Raw genomic sequence first — 14053 nt, forward strand, 5'->3', positions numbered from 1 at the left:
ATCACACCATGCCTTCGAAGACATCGTCTAAGCATTCACTTATCTGAGTTAAGTTGTATTACCCATTTATTAATTTAGTTATCACTTGTTAAAACTTCTTCACACTACCTTGTCGAAAAACAACTGAGGTATACGAGAGAAGACACTTCACACGTCTACCCTACATACCCATGCTCATATCACAATGAGTGCCTAGAGGCAATGCAAGTTCCCAACCCAACCCCAAATGAACATCTCTCAACTGGCCTATATCCGGGAGTTCAAATCTCTCAAGATCTCGTCAAATGCATGCACACGTGCTTGTGTGTGGGCACAACCAACTACATGAAATAATCAAGTAACCAATGCAAGGGTTGGATATGAGAAAAGAAATAATCAAACAAGTACAACAACCTCACTCAACCAACCTATATCTGGGATTACGGATGTAGCACGCATCCCACTGCAAACATAAAGATGCAACAGTGGTCAAATTGAAATCCTACAAATAATCAAAATCCACAACCAACATCATGCCAAGAAAACCTAATAAAATTGAGTAGCACGCAAATCAAGGCAAAAACCTCAAACCCAATGTTGATGAAAATCCATGAAAATAAAACCCATTCCACCCTCAGGTAAATGAGCCATAGATTTCCAATAAAAGTAGTGTTAAAACCTCGTATGCAAAAATGACAAGCATAACAATGCAGAACCTTAAACCCCCATCTTGAAAAATAGGAAAATGCTCATACTCACCCAACCAGGTAGAGCTAGCAATCAAATTTGGAAGGGAACACTAGTTCTCAACGTCCAACCAAACGGCTACCAAAAATAGAAGCAAAAACAAAGTTGAAACGGTAAAAAAAGAGAGCCCTGCCTAACAACCAAAAGGGAAAATACAAGAACTTGAACAATAAAATAAAAAAACCCACAAAAACTATTGAAAATCATGGCAATCCAAGGTGTCCCCGAGCCAAATCCAATGAGACCAACCTCACGACGATCTCACGCCCATAGCTCCCATAGCAAATATAAAAATATTCCTCTTGAAGAGGATTTGGAATTTGCTCTCAATTTCTATTACAAAAAGTGAAGTGAGGAATATAATTCCTTTTTGGATATATATTCACTTTTCAAGTGAAAAAAAAGATTAATGTAATCAACCAAATCACCTAGTTAAAGCCTTAATCAACCTAAACAAAAATAGGTTATTCCAAGTAATTAGAATTCAACTACGACAAAATTGTCAAGAATTTAATTAAATAATTAAAGACCAAAATTCCCTTAAATCAATAAATTACATAATTCTTTAATAAATTTCACAACAAAAGTGAACCTCTAAATGCACAGACATGCTCACGAGTCTAATCACATAATGCAAATGAGTCAAGATTTATTAAATCAAAAGAGGGTTTAATTAATCAATTAAATAGGATACATCAACCATACAAGGATGACATTGGTTAGATATGAACAGTTGAATCACTAACTCCATGTGCCACTGTTGGGGACACAAATCCTGCAGACTAAACAACACAATCAAGTGCAATTGCATATAATAATATAGCCTAAGCGATAAATGCATTAAATCACCCAATTCAACCATTTATTTAATTATACTAAAATAATCGATTTACATCACTCACTTTCACATAAAACATCACAAAGCAAGATCATCATGATTGCATCGATCACGATGACTTACATAAATTCATTGGGAGATGCACTACAAAATATTAGTATCAAAATTATAAAACATTTTTCTCACTAATGGATAAATCTTTCATTATATTTTTACTCTATAATAATTCTCTTTACATGAATGTATCTAAACAAGGTATGGTGATTTTTTTGGGAAAAGTGGCATATAATGTAAAAGCTTTCCTAATAACTAATTAACCTTTATTATCAACTTTTGTAAGCTAAGAAATTTCTATATGGTATTATGTTAAATGGATAGATGAAATTATGAGCAGAAACTTAATCATCTAATATTAACTTTTAGTATAAGAACATAAATGTTCTATTCAAAATATTTTAGTAAATAAATTATAAATTAAAGATATTTTAATTAAGCCCAAGCTCAATGTCCAACACTAAAAGAATATTCATTTGACCAAATTCATCCACAACACACGAAATGAAAAAAACATTTTCTAAAAATAAAAAATTATCAAATCATAAAATAAATGAGACCAAATGAAGAATCAACTTTCAAACCAAACATCATCCTAAAATAAAAAGCCAAGGTTTTTTTCTAACAAATTCCAAAATGGATTTTTAAACATAATTTTAAAAAAACTAAAAATACAAATTAAATACCAAATAGTCACTTTTATTCCCCCGTAGTCTAGCAGAGAGCTTGGAGTAGCAAGCATAGTCCTATACAATCATTATTTGAGCTTTTGAAATAAATTGGCGTGCGTGTACTCTGCAAATGGACAAGAAGCTACATTTCTAGTGAAGTGTGTCCCTTGATTGTAGTATAAGTTCTGTCTGCGAAAAAGGACAGAGCTTAATCTGGCATTGGGAATCAAACTTATGAATTGGCGCAATACAAACCAGGCAGAATCACTTTGAACGAATCTGGGAATACGACACCTTACCTTTAATGGCGCCGACAAAAAACGTCAGCTCATGAGCGGGTTCGATAAGATACCCCGACTATGCAATGATATCTACATCGTTATGCGTTTGTGCCCTAAATTTCTCTGGTTTATTATAATATACTGGGTATGCGTTTGTGCCCTACATCTCTCTGGTTTATTATAGTATACTTGAATTGCTGTTTCTGATTCCTTGATTGTAAAATGAATGAATGTCTGACCATCAAGATCGGCTTATTTCATAGCTCTGAAGATTTATGGACCGTTTTATATGTTTTTATTGGTTGATGTCCATATAGGTTATCTTTAATGTCTTAGTTATAGTTGTCTGCCTAGAGATTTGCTAATGCCTAATGTCATGCTCTCAGTTTGATTTTCAGTCGTAAATTTTTCGTTCTCAATGTATCACTTGTATACTTCATGTTGTGGAAAGACAATCCAGGAGTTGAAAACTCTTCTGATAGCATTTGTTGATCTGGTATTTAATTTTTAATTATATAGAACTGATAGTTTCAACAGAATTATTAGTTTTGATCATAAATGTTCATTTTGTTGTTATCATTGTGTGGTTCTTCATTTTAAAAAATATAACTTAAATGCTTCATGTTAGCTGAAAAGGCTGAGCATGTTCCAATAGTTCTAATTGGATTTGTTGACATAATTCCTGATTTCACAATAATATAGAGTCATAGTTGGAGAAATCAAATCTTCACAATCCCAGAGTATTATTTTTTATTCCCTTATCTGAATTTAATGAAAAAACTCCTAGACAATCTATCTGAAAATCATGAGTAGTCATAACTGAATAAAATGCATAGCTTGAATTTAAAAATGCAAAAACTCGTGATACCATCATTAAACTATCAAACATGAACTTTCGGTCTCAATTCTTTGGAGTACATATCTGATCGTGTAGCTATGAAACCCTTAATTATAAGCAAGGAAATTACCAAACAAATCATTTAAATTCAATTATAATTATTTTTAAAAATACAAAATTACAAGCTCGTCTAGTTATAAGTAAAGAAATTACCAAACAAATTATTTCAAATCGATTATATTAAAAAAAGCTTTAAAAGCACAAAATTAAAGGCTCGTCTACTAGATTTTCTACACTAATAGACGCAACTATTAATATACCCACCCTAAGCAGATTTAGCTCATTTAATGAAGCCCTTGACATCATGTTTATTTCTGAAATGAAACTTGGTTTTTTTATAGCCGCATAACAATTACATTCTTCTCCAGAGGAGCTCGAAGATGACTTAAAAACCCAGGTGAACAGTAGTACAAGTACTGCAATGAGTGAATCGCGCCCTTTTTCAAGTGCTCCCCACTCAAACACAACCATATATACCTAGTACAATTTGTGATTAAAAAACTCTGAGAACTCAGGTTAGAGAAATACAAAAGACTGCAAACACAGATAACTATAGTACAAGTGTCTATGCAGCAGACTTTATGCACATTTGACAATAAATATCAACTAATTGTAAATGCAGTCAACAGTGCATACAATATGCTTACCGGATAAAACAATACGCTCTCCAATCAAAGTACAAACATACATTTGTCAGGCAGGACTCCCATTATAAAGAACATTTATCATTCCAGAAGTTATATATGTGTGTCCTTCCTGCCATCTCAGAACTACCATGAACAAAGTTTTTGTCCAGATCGCCCTTATTCTTCTAACATATCCATCCAGGATTTTGGATACTTACCCATCTCTAATTTTTTATAGATGATCACCTACTACTGACCAACAAAAGGTTCTCTTAAACAAATGTTAACAAATGTTTGCTTTGGACAATGCTTCTGACCAATGAAAAGTCACCTTGAAAAAAACTCATCCCTATCGGACTAATATATACTCCACCATATCCGTCCAGATGGGATTTTAAATACTTACCCATTTGTAATTTCCTATAAATCATCATCTACTTCTGACCACTGGGAAACTGCCTTGAACAAACCAGAAGCTTAAAATCTGACGTCATCAAACAAGTTCAAAAATCTGAATTTACTTTCATTTGCAGCTAAAAGTGTATCCAGGCCTATGCATAAATACAATCTTGTTTTACAACTCGAACTCTGATCTTATTAGAAAAACATTAAAAACTTCTAAATTCCTAACCTGTGATCACAATGCAACATTTTGCCTCACCCATTAAAACTTAAAAGTGAATGTGGAAAAAACATGCATAGAAATAGAGCTGCATTGTAAATTCTATGAACCTTACACAGCCTATCAACAAACATTTCATATGTATCCATAATTTCGATTATCCGTTTTATAAGTTGCAGAGTACTATGTATGAACTAATTATACTGATATATCCATATGTATCCTTAATTTCATCTATTTCATAACTCGGGAAGTACAATAAAGTAATCATATTAATATACACAATCAATCCAAAACATGCTTGATAATGTAAAAACTTGTGCCAGACAACTGGGTGCAGAATAATTCATAGTAGTTCATATTTTCATGAAAAATGGTAACAAAATTGCACGGACAGGTAGCCAAATAACATTTAACTAGAACCATCACCCTCTAAGGGCATTTTATCCAGGAACGTAACAATATCTAATAAACTTGCCACTACTGACCACAAGAGAGCAATAACAACATTTGATTTGCTTCCAACATACTCGAGGAGAAAATTGATTCCGCTAAATACAGCTCGAGGAACATTTCTAAAGCTTAAACAAGATGCCACCATGGGTTGCAAAGAATGGAGCGAACACCAAGGACTCAACAGCCATGAGTTTGATCAAAATGTTAAGAGATGGTCCAGATGTGTCCTTGAGAGGGTCTCCAATGGTGTCACCGATGACAGCAGCCTTATGGGGATCAGAACCCTTTGGACCAAGTGTCCTGGCATGTTCTGATGCTCCAGCCTGTTTTGAAAATTGAGGCAGTCAAGCAGCAGCAATCAGGGGATTAAATATGCAATTCCAAAACTAACACTGACAAATTTTGAAACCCAACACTATCAGCTATATATTTGTGCTAGTCCAAAAGGCACTCACCTCAATGTACTTCTTTGCATTGTCCCATGCACCACCGGTGTTTGACGCAGATATAGCTACCTGATACCCCAATTGAATACAGATGTTTAGCAGAAGTAATAAATAACACAACAGAGAATCAAAGGACAAATATCTGACAGGAGATTTCCACAATCCATAAATAATGACAAACAATTTCTGGGAATTGATTGTGTAAATTTTTACATCAACATTTCAAATCACACTGTGTGATTCATCATCCGGATGAGAAAAGCTGAAAGAAAAATGACTAATAATTAAGCCAATGACTACCTGGACTCCAGACACAAGGGCACCAGCAAGGACACCTGATAGTGTCTCCACACCAAATAGAGTACCAACGATCAGAGGAGTAAGCATCACAAGGCAGCCAGGAGGAATCATTTCCCTTAGTGAAGCATCAGTTGATATCTTCACACATGTTGCATAGTCTGGTTTGGCAGTTCCTTCCATGAGACCTGGGATAGTGTTGAATTGTCTACGAACTTCTTCAACCATTTTTAATGCTGCACTGCCCACACTTTTCATTGTCATTGCAGAGAACCAGTAGGGAAGCATTGCTCCCACAATCAAACCAATGAACACTTTTGGGGTCAAGACATCAACAATGACAATTTGTGCGCGGCTAACAAAGGCTCCAAACAATGCAAGTGACACCAATGCAGCTGATCCAATCGCAAAGCCCTGGTAAGAAATCAGATTTCACATCATTAATGCTGGGAGGCATTCTACAATGGCAGAAAGGTGGAGTTGGATGGTGTGTGTGTGTGTTAATGTAATCATATTATAATGGATATCCCTCTGCATTTCTTTAGATAGATTTGTTTAAGATATCTATACTAATTATAGGAGTGACATAAGAAAATGCAAATGAATATTCTCACCTTGCCAATAGCAGCAGTGGTATTGCCAGCTGCATCAAGAGCATCAGTCCTTTCACGGATTCTGTGACTCATGCCAGCCATCTCAGCAATTCCTCCAGCATTATCACTGATGGGTCCATATGCGTCAATAGCTAATCCAGTTGCAATAGTACTGAGCATTCCCAATGCAGCTACTGCAATACCATACATGGCAGCCAAACTAAAACTGACAAATATGCTAACTGCAATGGCAAAAATGGGAATAATGACAGATTTGTATCCTAAAGCCAGCCCAAAGATAACATTTGTTGCTGCTCCTGTCCTGCATGAATCAGCAACATCCTGGACAGGGCTGCAGCACAGATTTTCAAATAAAAGTCATTAACTGAATTCAAAAATGAAGATAATGTACAACTATCATGACAATTGTTTTTCCACCTATAAGCATTGCTGGTGTAGTACTCGGTGACAAAACCAATTACAAGGCCAGCCCATAAACCAACAGCAACACAGAAGAAAAGGTGCCTGCAGTAATAAGCAAGTCAATCAAGCAAATATCTGGGCAAAATTCAACACTTTTCAGCATAAGAAGCAAAAGTTGCTGGTATCGACTAAATAGAACTGCATACCAGTTTTTGACAACCTTTTGTTCACCAAAATTGAATATGGTGAAGGATGAAGGCAATGCAACAAAACTTACAACAGCAATGCCAATGGTCATCAATACAGTAGAAATAATAAGCTGCTTTTTCAAAGCAGGCTCGATTTCCTTCACAGCCTTGATCTCAAATATGTCCGTTGCAAATGAAGTTGTGATTAAGCAAACAATGATACCCATTGAACTTATGAGCAGGGGATAGCACATTGCAGTCAAATTGTGTGATGTTCCAAATGATGAGATTGATGCTACAACAAGAGCTGCACATGAGGATTCAGCATAGGAGCCAAACAGATCTGACCCCATGCCAGCAATATCTCCAACATTGTCACCAACATTGTCAGCAATAACCTAGATACATTTTCACAAAAAAAGTTCATTATAAAAAACACAATTTCATCTAAATATAGACATAAAGGTTGGCAAATTTCAGTCACTTGTACTAATCATATTTTATATCTGATTGGAGCTTAATCCAATCTCACCGCAGGGTTTCGTGGGTCATCTTCAGGAATGTTCCTCTCAACCTTTCCAACAAGATCTGCCCCAACATCTGCTGCTTTAGTGTAAATACCACCACCAACTCTGCCAAATAGAGCCATGGAGGAACCTCCAAGACCATAACCAGTAATAGCTTCAAAAAGACCCTCCCAATCATCTCCATAGTATAGCTTGAAAAGATTAATGGTAATATAAAGCACCAACAGTCCATTTGCAGCAAGCAAAAATCCCATAACAGCACCAGACCTAAAGGCAACGATGAAAGCTTTTCCAACACCCTTCCTGGCCTCTAAAGTTGTTCTTGCATTTGCATATGTTGCAATCTTCATTCCAAGATATCCAGATAGAGCAGATGTCAATGAACCAAGTAAGAAAGATACAGTACTGAAAGCTGCATTAGCAAGAGCAGGCTTGCACATCAATTCTTTGTTGTAAGTACATGGCTGATCTTTTATGCTAAATTTTTCCACTGAGCCAAGGAACAAAAAGATGATAGCTGCAAAGCAGATCATGAAAACCCCCATGTACTGATACTCAGTGAACAAAAACGAGGTTGCACCTGTTGAAAAACGGAATAAAAATATAAGTGTAGACCAAATATAAGTATGCCTTCAAAGTGTCCCTTACATCTGCATAACCTAAAATTTCACATTTTGACACTCAAATTGCAAGTATAGCCAATTATCACTCTCAAGGTAATCTGATTAAACACTTCGAATAGAAGAATGTCAATCAATCAACAGAAAGCAAAGAGAGCTATATTTTAAAATGCTACTAGATCAAAGGCCCTTTTCAAGAAGGGCCCTGTGGTTAATTTTATTTACAGCCAAATAGAGCAGAAATGCCATCTTAGGAAAATGCCCTATTTAAAACATGCCTTCATAGTGCTCCTTACATCTACACAACTTTACAGTTCTACCATTCTGATATTCCTCAAGGCTGGCAAAATACCACTGTCAAGAGAATCTCATTTTACATTTAGAATACAGGGATGCCAATGAAACAACAGAAAGCATACCCAACCATGTCTTGAAATGCTACTTAAACAAAAGCACTTAGTAAGGGATTTGCAGTTAATTTATTTACAGACACAAACTGTCTAGAAAAGCCATCATACTAACGATGACAAAAAAATTATTTTTTCCACATATATAGCATACTTAACTAGTATTATGAAATGTTCCCCAAAGAATCTTCTGATACATGATGATTTGAAGTAAATGTAAGCATTATATATGCCTTCTTTTGTGAGATCTACACTGCCAAACCAAGGCTTGAAACCAAGCACATCAATTAAAAACAAAATTTGAATTTGGTGTAGTCCCCAAATTAACATCCTAAAGGATCTGGGTGTTTAAGTATGCAGCCCTAGCTACTACCGCTAACCTAAAGTAATAAACTAAGCAACAGTTCACAAACCTATTGAGCACTGAAAAACCTATTGCTGATATTTCACTTGACAGATCACATCAGCGCATGTTATAACTAAATTGATAACTAGAACAAAGAAACCTCACTCTAGATACTGTTTACAATTGATTTAAAAATTAATGAAGAAACTGATACGGCTAAAAGGCAAAATAGGCATTCCTAAAACACTGGTAGTACAGCATAGAAAAACTAAGCATTGAGGGAGCTGATTCTGGAGTACTAATTTCTTTGCATAGGCATGTTACAACTACAGATTCAATGCTATTTTACCACCAGTGTTGAGATTTGCATAATAATAAACAAATTTATCCAACATTTCAATTTTACCAGAATCAGCTTAACTTAAGAGATCATTGAGGACCCTCCAAATTACATTTGAATCACTAATGAATGTATAACATTGAATTAAAAATGATGCGAGGAACTACCACTGCATTTTACTTTTAGAGAGAGCACTGCAAACAAATTCATTCTGATTCAGAGGGCAGATTCCAGGTTATACGTATACAACCAAAGAACAAAGAAACAGAGTTATGACCCATCACTTGGATTACTTGAAGCGTGTGTGCTGATACTGAAGCTAAACTGAACATTAAAACACCCAAATGTTATATATGAATTGAACAGTTTAATTGGTATCCAGGAAAGCATGTCGTGTGAATCCTTTCTATTAAAAATTTAACCTGAATTAAGCCCTTAAGTTTTCAATTAAAAAGTAACTTAATATACTATCAGGTAAAGTGGCATCGATATTTAGTATCAGGAGCCCTGCCCTGGTACATCAAATCTTAAATCAAACAGAGCTTCAAAAGCTTATATTTAAAATTAAATATAAATAAATAAAAAAGAAATAACTTTCTTATAATCCATACAAACAACCACCTAGACAAGTAAACCCATTTTCATAGACCCTACAACTCAATGTCCTAATTAACACAATATTCTACACAAGAACACGCATTTAACGGACCCTGATATTTCAAATGCAGCGTACAACCATACAACTTGGCACACTTATTCACAATCTCCTAAACAACTTAACGTATTTTCATTGTTCTAACAGTTTGCCGTCCGCCAAAACAATCTTCTCAAGAAGCAAACACGCGTTCACAGATTCACAAGCAACTAAATGCATTCTCATAGATCCTAAAACTCGGCCTCTGTAAAAATACGCTTGAACAACTACAGACGCTTTCACAGATCCTCTATGATTAGGTCCAAAGCAACAATCCTACAACTACGCACACATAGAAGCAATATTATAAGAAAACGCATCTCCATATGGTCTGCAAATCGTTTTAGCCTATTACGAAGCAAAAACCTATCTTAACCTATATTATCTTGTCGAATTCCTCAGCCCCCAACTAAACATCCATAAGGTCCATACAGATCTCTGTTCTTTTTATAAAAACATATCCTCAAATTCTATCTGTCAACAACAATCACCCAGATCTGAAACAGAAACCAACGGGAGTTCGCCAAACTAGTTAATGATTCAATGGGCACTGATAAAATTACTTGAAGTGCAACATGCCCCAAGAAAAAGCCCCCGAAAACGTTCGATAATAAAAACAAAAAAATCACGGTGAATATTGAAAAGAGCAATATAAAAATAAATGGCGCAAAAAAGAGTTTAACAATAACATATTGGGTATGGCAACGAAACACATAAGACCCACTAGATAATGGTATTCAGCTTTTAAAAACAAAAAACAAATGCTTGCTTAAAAAACAGCTGAAATCCTCACAAAAAAGCACCTAGATCCAGATACATACCTTCAGAAATAGCATTCTGAATTTCAGCACACTTGGTAACAACGCTGTGGTCATTACCACCATCCTCCTCTTCAATCAAATACTCAGTAAAGCCATTTTTGCTGTTGGTGCCATTGTTGGACCCATTGGAGTAACCAGGCACCACCTTAACTCTCGACACAACAAACCATTGAATTAGAGCATACAGTATCCCCACAACAGCACAGACAGGTATGAGAATCTCAGTAAGCATTGAACTAAGCATAGCTTCACCCATTTTAACTACAAAAAAGTTTTCCCTCAATTTTCTTCACTTCAAGGGCTCAAGAAGCCCTCCAGAGCTTATATAGAGACCTGAAAACTACTTCTGTAGCATACCCAAAAGAAAAAAAAGATGAAAAACCAGCAACAGGGACGCTAGCTGATTTCGATCCCTTGACCAAAGAAGCTAAGACATTCGATGCGGGGAGCCTAGTTTGGGTGAGGAGACGTGTATTTATTCTACTTAGGGCCCTAATGGCGGGACCCACATTTTCCCGTCGATGTGGGGATGGCCGCCGGGAAAATTCCTGCTGACATGGATTGGAGTGGATAATGCCGGCATATTCTCCAGGTGTGATAATACACCGCGTTTTGCTCTTGCTTGGAGTCCGGATCTCACTTTACCCTTTGTTTTTAAAAATATATATTTTTAGTTATTTATTCCTCTATTATTATCTGGGAAAGCTAAATTTAGCTGCCCAATTGGTAGCATTATATATTCTTTCCTGGTACAATACAAAGGAGGACAACCAACCTAGTGGGCTCCATGCTTAACCTTGGTGTTTTATAAGTTATGCCTATTTGGTGGTACCTAGGTAAGAGTTTGGTAAGGTTATTATTTTCTTTGTTGTGAAGTCGGTGCCCCCAATTGACAAGTTTATAGTCATGGAGGATAAAGTCCTCGTAGAAGTTTCACCAAGAAAATTTTAGGTTTTTTTTGGGTTTCATCTAGATATATGTTGAATATACACCTTTAGTTCCAAGGTTCTTATGAAAGTTTACAATTTTGATATGAAAATGGGTTTCTAGAATTTATGAATCAAACAAATTAGTCTTTATATTGATTGTTTGAATTTAAATAGTAGTTTTCATAAAAGAGGAAAATTATTGTATTTTTTTGGTTTTTTATCTTAGTAAAGAATATAGGTTAAAATAAATATTTAAATTTTTAGATAATTTGTATAGGATAATCAATCATCAAGATCTGAATCTATTTGTTGTAGTATTCATTTTACATAAATTCAATATTTTTTTAAAATTAAATTTGTCTATAATTTTAGTCTTATACTTTCTAACTTTGTATTCTTTTTTCTTCTTCATCTTTTATTTATTTATATAGTTTATTTATTTTTAAAAAATTATAAAAGCCTTGAAAATCACATTTCTAAAGAAAACAACACTCTTGATTAGAGCAATTCAAAACTTATAACTTTTAATATTTTTCATTAACTTAATTGAGATATATTATTTGTACTTTTAGATTCAACTTGGAAGATCTTTCATTAGGAACATGAACAAAAGTATCATAGTTGTTTGTCTTAGTGTGAAACAAAAGTTTTGTTACATACTTACAATTTATATGGCAAATCAAATCAAGAACATCTTAAGGAGATCTATTAAATGAGTAGTTATGAATATTTATCACTTCAATCATAAAGCATATATATCCAATTGTGTTTCACTTAAACATGCATTTAAAATCTTTTTATGTTATAGAGGCTAATCTTTCTTGCACACTCATTTTGTTGATATGTATAAGGAGAATTGTTTCTCTTATGATACCAACTTCTTACAAAGATCATTGGATTTCTTAGAACAATATTCTCCTCTAGATTAAAGACTTTAAACATTTATTTTTTGTTATTATGGTGTCTCTACCAAGAATTCAAATTCTATAAATTTATGTTTATGTTTCACAAAATAAATTGAAGTAAATAATGAATGACACAAAATACTAAGATGTTTCTAATAGAATATATACACAAATGAAACACATCCATATGAATAATTTGTATTTTGCTCTTTACTTTATTATTTTCTAAAGGAAGATATGATTTGTTTTGTTCCTTAAACACACAATGCTTAAAAAATTAGCATAATCGTCAAAATGAGAGAAATCGTCTATCAATCTATTATTCATAATGATTTTTAAACATCTTTCACTTATGTGGCCTAATCTAGAATGTCACAATATAAATAATCTTTAATTGTTTGGAATCACTTAAGTGGGTTTACATAAACAAGTGCCTTTCAACCTAAATTAATTTTTCATCTTGTTTGGCTTGGTACCACAAAGTTTCCTTTGTGCTATCTACAACCATTCTTATCAAGTAGTACATGCATTCTTGAGATCATTTAACTTTGATACATAAATTAGACTTTTGTCCAATCTAAGCATATGTAAAACACTGAGGAGAATTTTAATTCCATGTTACTAAACTTGCATAATTGTATCTTTCTTGTCCAAGAATGTGATCAAAATTTTTTTCCTCGAGGTAATCTTGTCTTGCAACATATTTTTCATATTTAGAAACCATTCCTCATAGGAGTCATATGAATCATATGGAAAGCTAATAAGATATTTAACAAGATTTACTTTTGAATAAGATACATGTTAATCATTAAAATCTACCAATAAACCAAGGGAAAGGGATTATTTATGGGCTTTATGGAGATAATCCCATCTAGTTAGTTAATAGAGAAGTGTCTTGAGATCCATTAGAGGAAGGATGGTTCAAGGTTAATTTTGATGGGTTGTAAAAGGGAAATTTGAGTCTCTCAGATGTATTCCTTATGGAAAGGGATTAAATAGTAACATCATTATATTAGGGGCCAAAAAATTGCACAATGGAACAAACAATATGGCTAAAGTGCAAGCATTATTTAAAGGTGTATTAATGGCAAAAATATTGGGACTCAATAAGGCATATTTGGAGAGAGATTTGTTGATTATTGTTAAAGCACTTAAACAAAATATTGATAAATATATTTTATCCACATATAAAACGTATAATTCATTTTGAGGTTTTAAAATTACCCACATTTTTTATTTTATTTTTTGATCAATAAGAGGCAAGTGCCCATTTTATTAATATCCAAGATATTTACAAACCTATTCAAATGCAGGCACCAAGAGAAAAAGAATAGGGTAATCACCC

At 34.2% G+C, this 14053-nt stretch overlaps 1 protein-coding gene and 1 long non-coding RNA gene across 2 annotated transcripts; both read right to left on the minus strand.

Annotated features, from left to right (window-relative positions):
* Window positions 1–3775: 3775 nt before the first annotated feature.
* On the minus strand, window positions 3776–4238 carry LOC149558096 (uncharacterized). Its single transcript, XR_016364981.1, has 2 exons — window positions 4116–4238; window positions 3776–3945 (listed from the first exon to the last, which is right to left on the minus strand). It is a non-coding gene; the product is annotated as an uncharacterized LOC149558096 (long non-coding RNA).
* Window positions 4239–5051: 813 nt separating this feature from the next.
* Window positions 5052–11322, minus strand: LOC149558097 (pyrophosphate-energized vacuolar membrane proton pump). Its single transcript, XM_089832492.1, has 8 exons — window positions 10875–11322; window positions 7652–8226; window positions 7138–7517; window positions 6947–7033; window positions 6530–6860; window positions 5919–6329; window positions 5628–5687; window positions 5052–5495 (listed from the first exon to the last, which is right to left on the minus strand). The coding sequence occupies exons 1-8, from the start codon at window positions 11128–11130 to the stop codon at window positions 5292–5294; spliced, it is 2304 nt and encodes a 767-aa protein (XP_089688618.1). The 5' UTR covers window positions 11131–11322; the 3' UTR covers window positions 5052–5291.
* Between the last annotated feature and the right edge of the window lie 2731 nt (window positions 11323–14053).

Source organism: Cupressus sempervirens, chromosome 5 (genome assembly GCF_028749045.1).
Source record: "Cupressus sempervirens isolate cs-2001-9-10 chromosome 5, ASM2874904v1, whole genome shotgun sequence".
In the NCBI taxonomy this organism is placed as follows: Eukaryota; Viridiplantae; Streptophyta; class Pinopsida; order Cupressales; family Cupressaceae; genus Cupressus; species Cupressus sempervirens.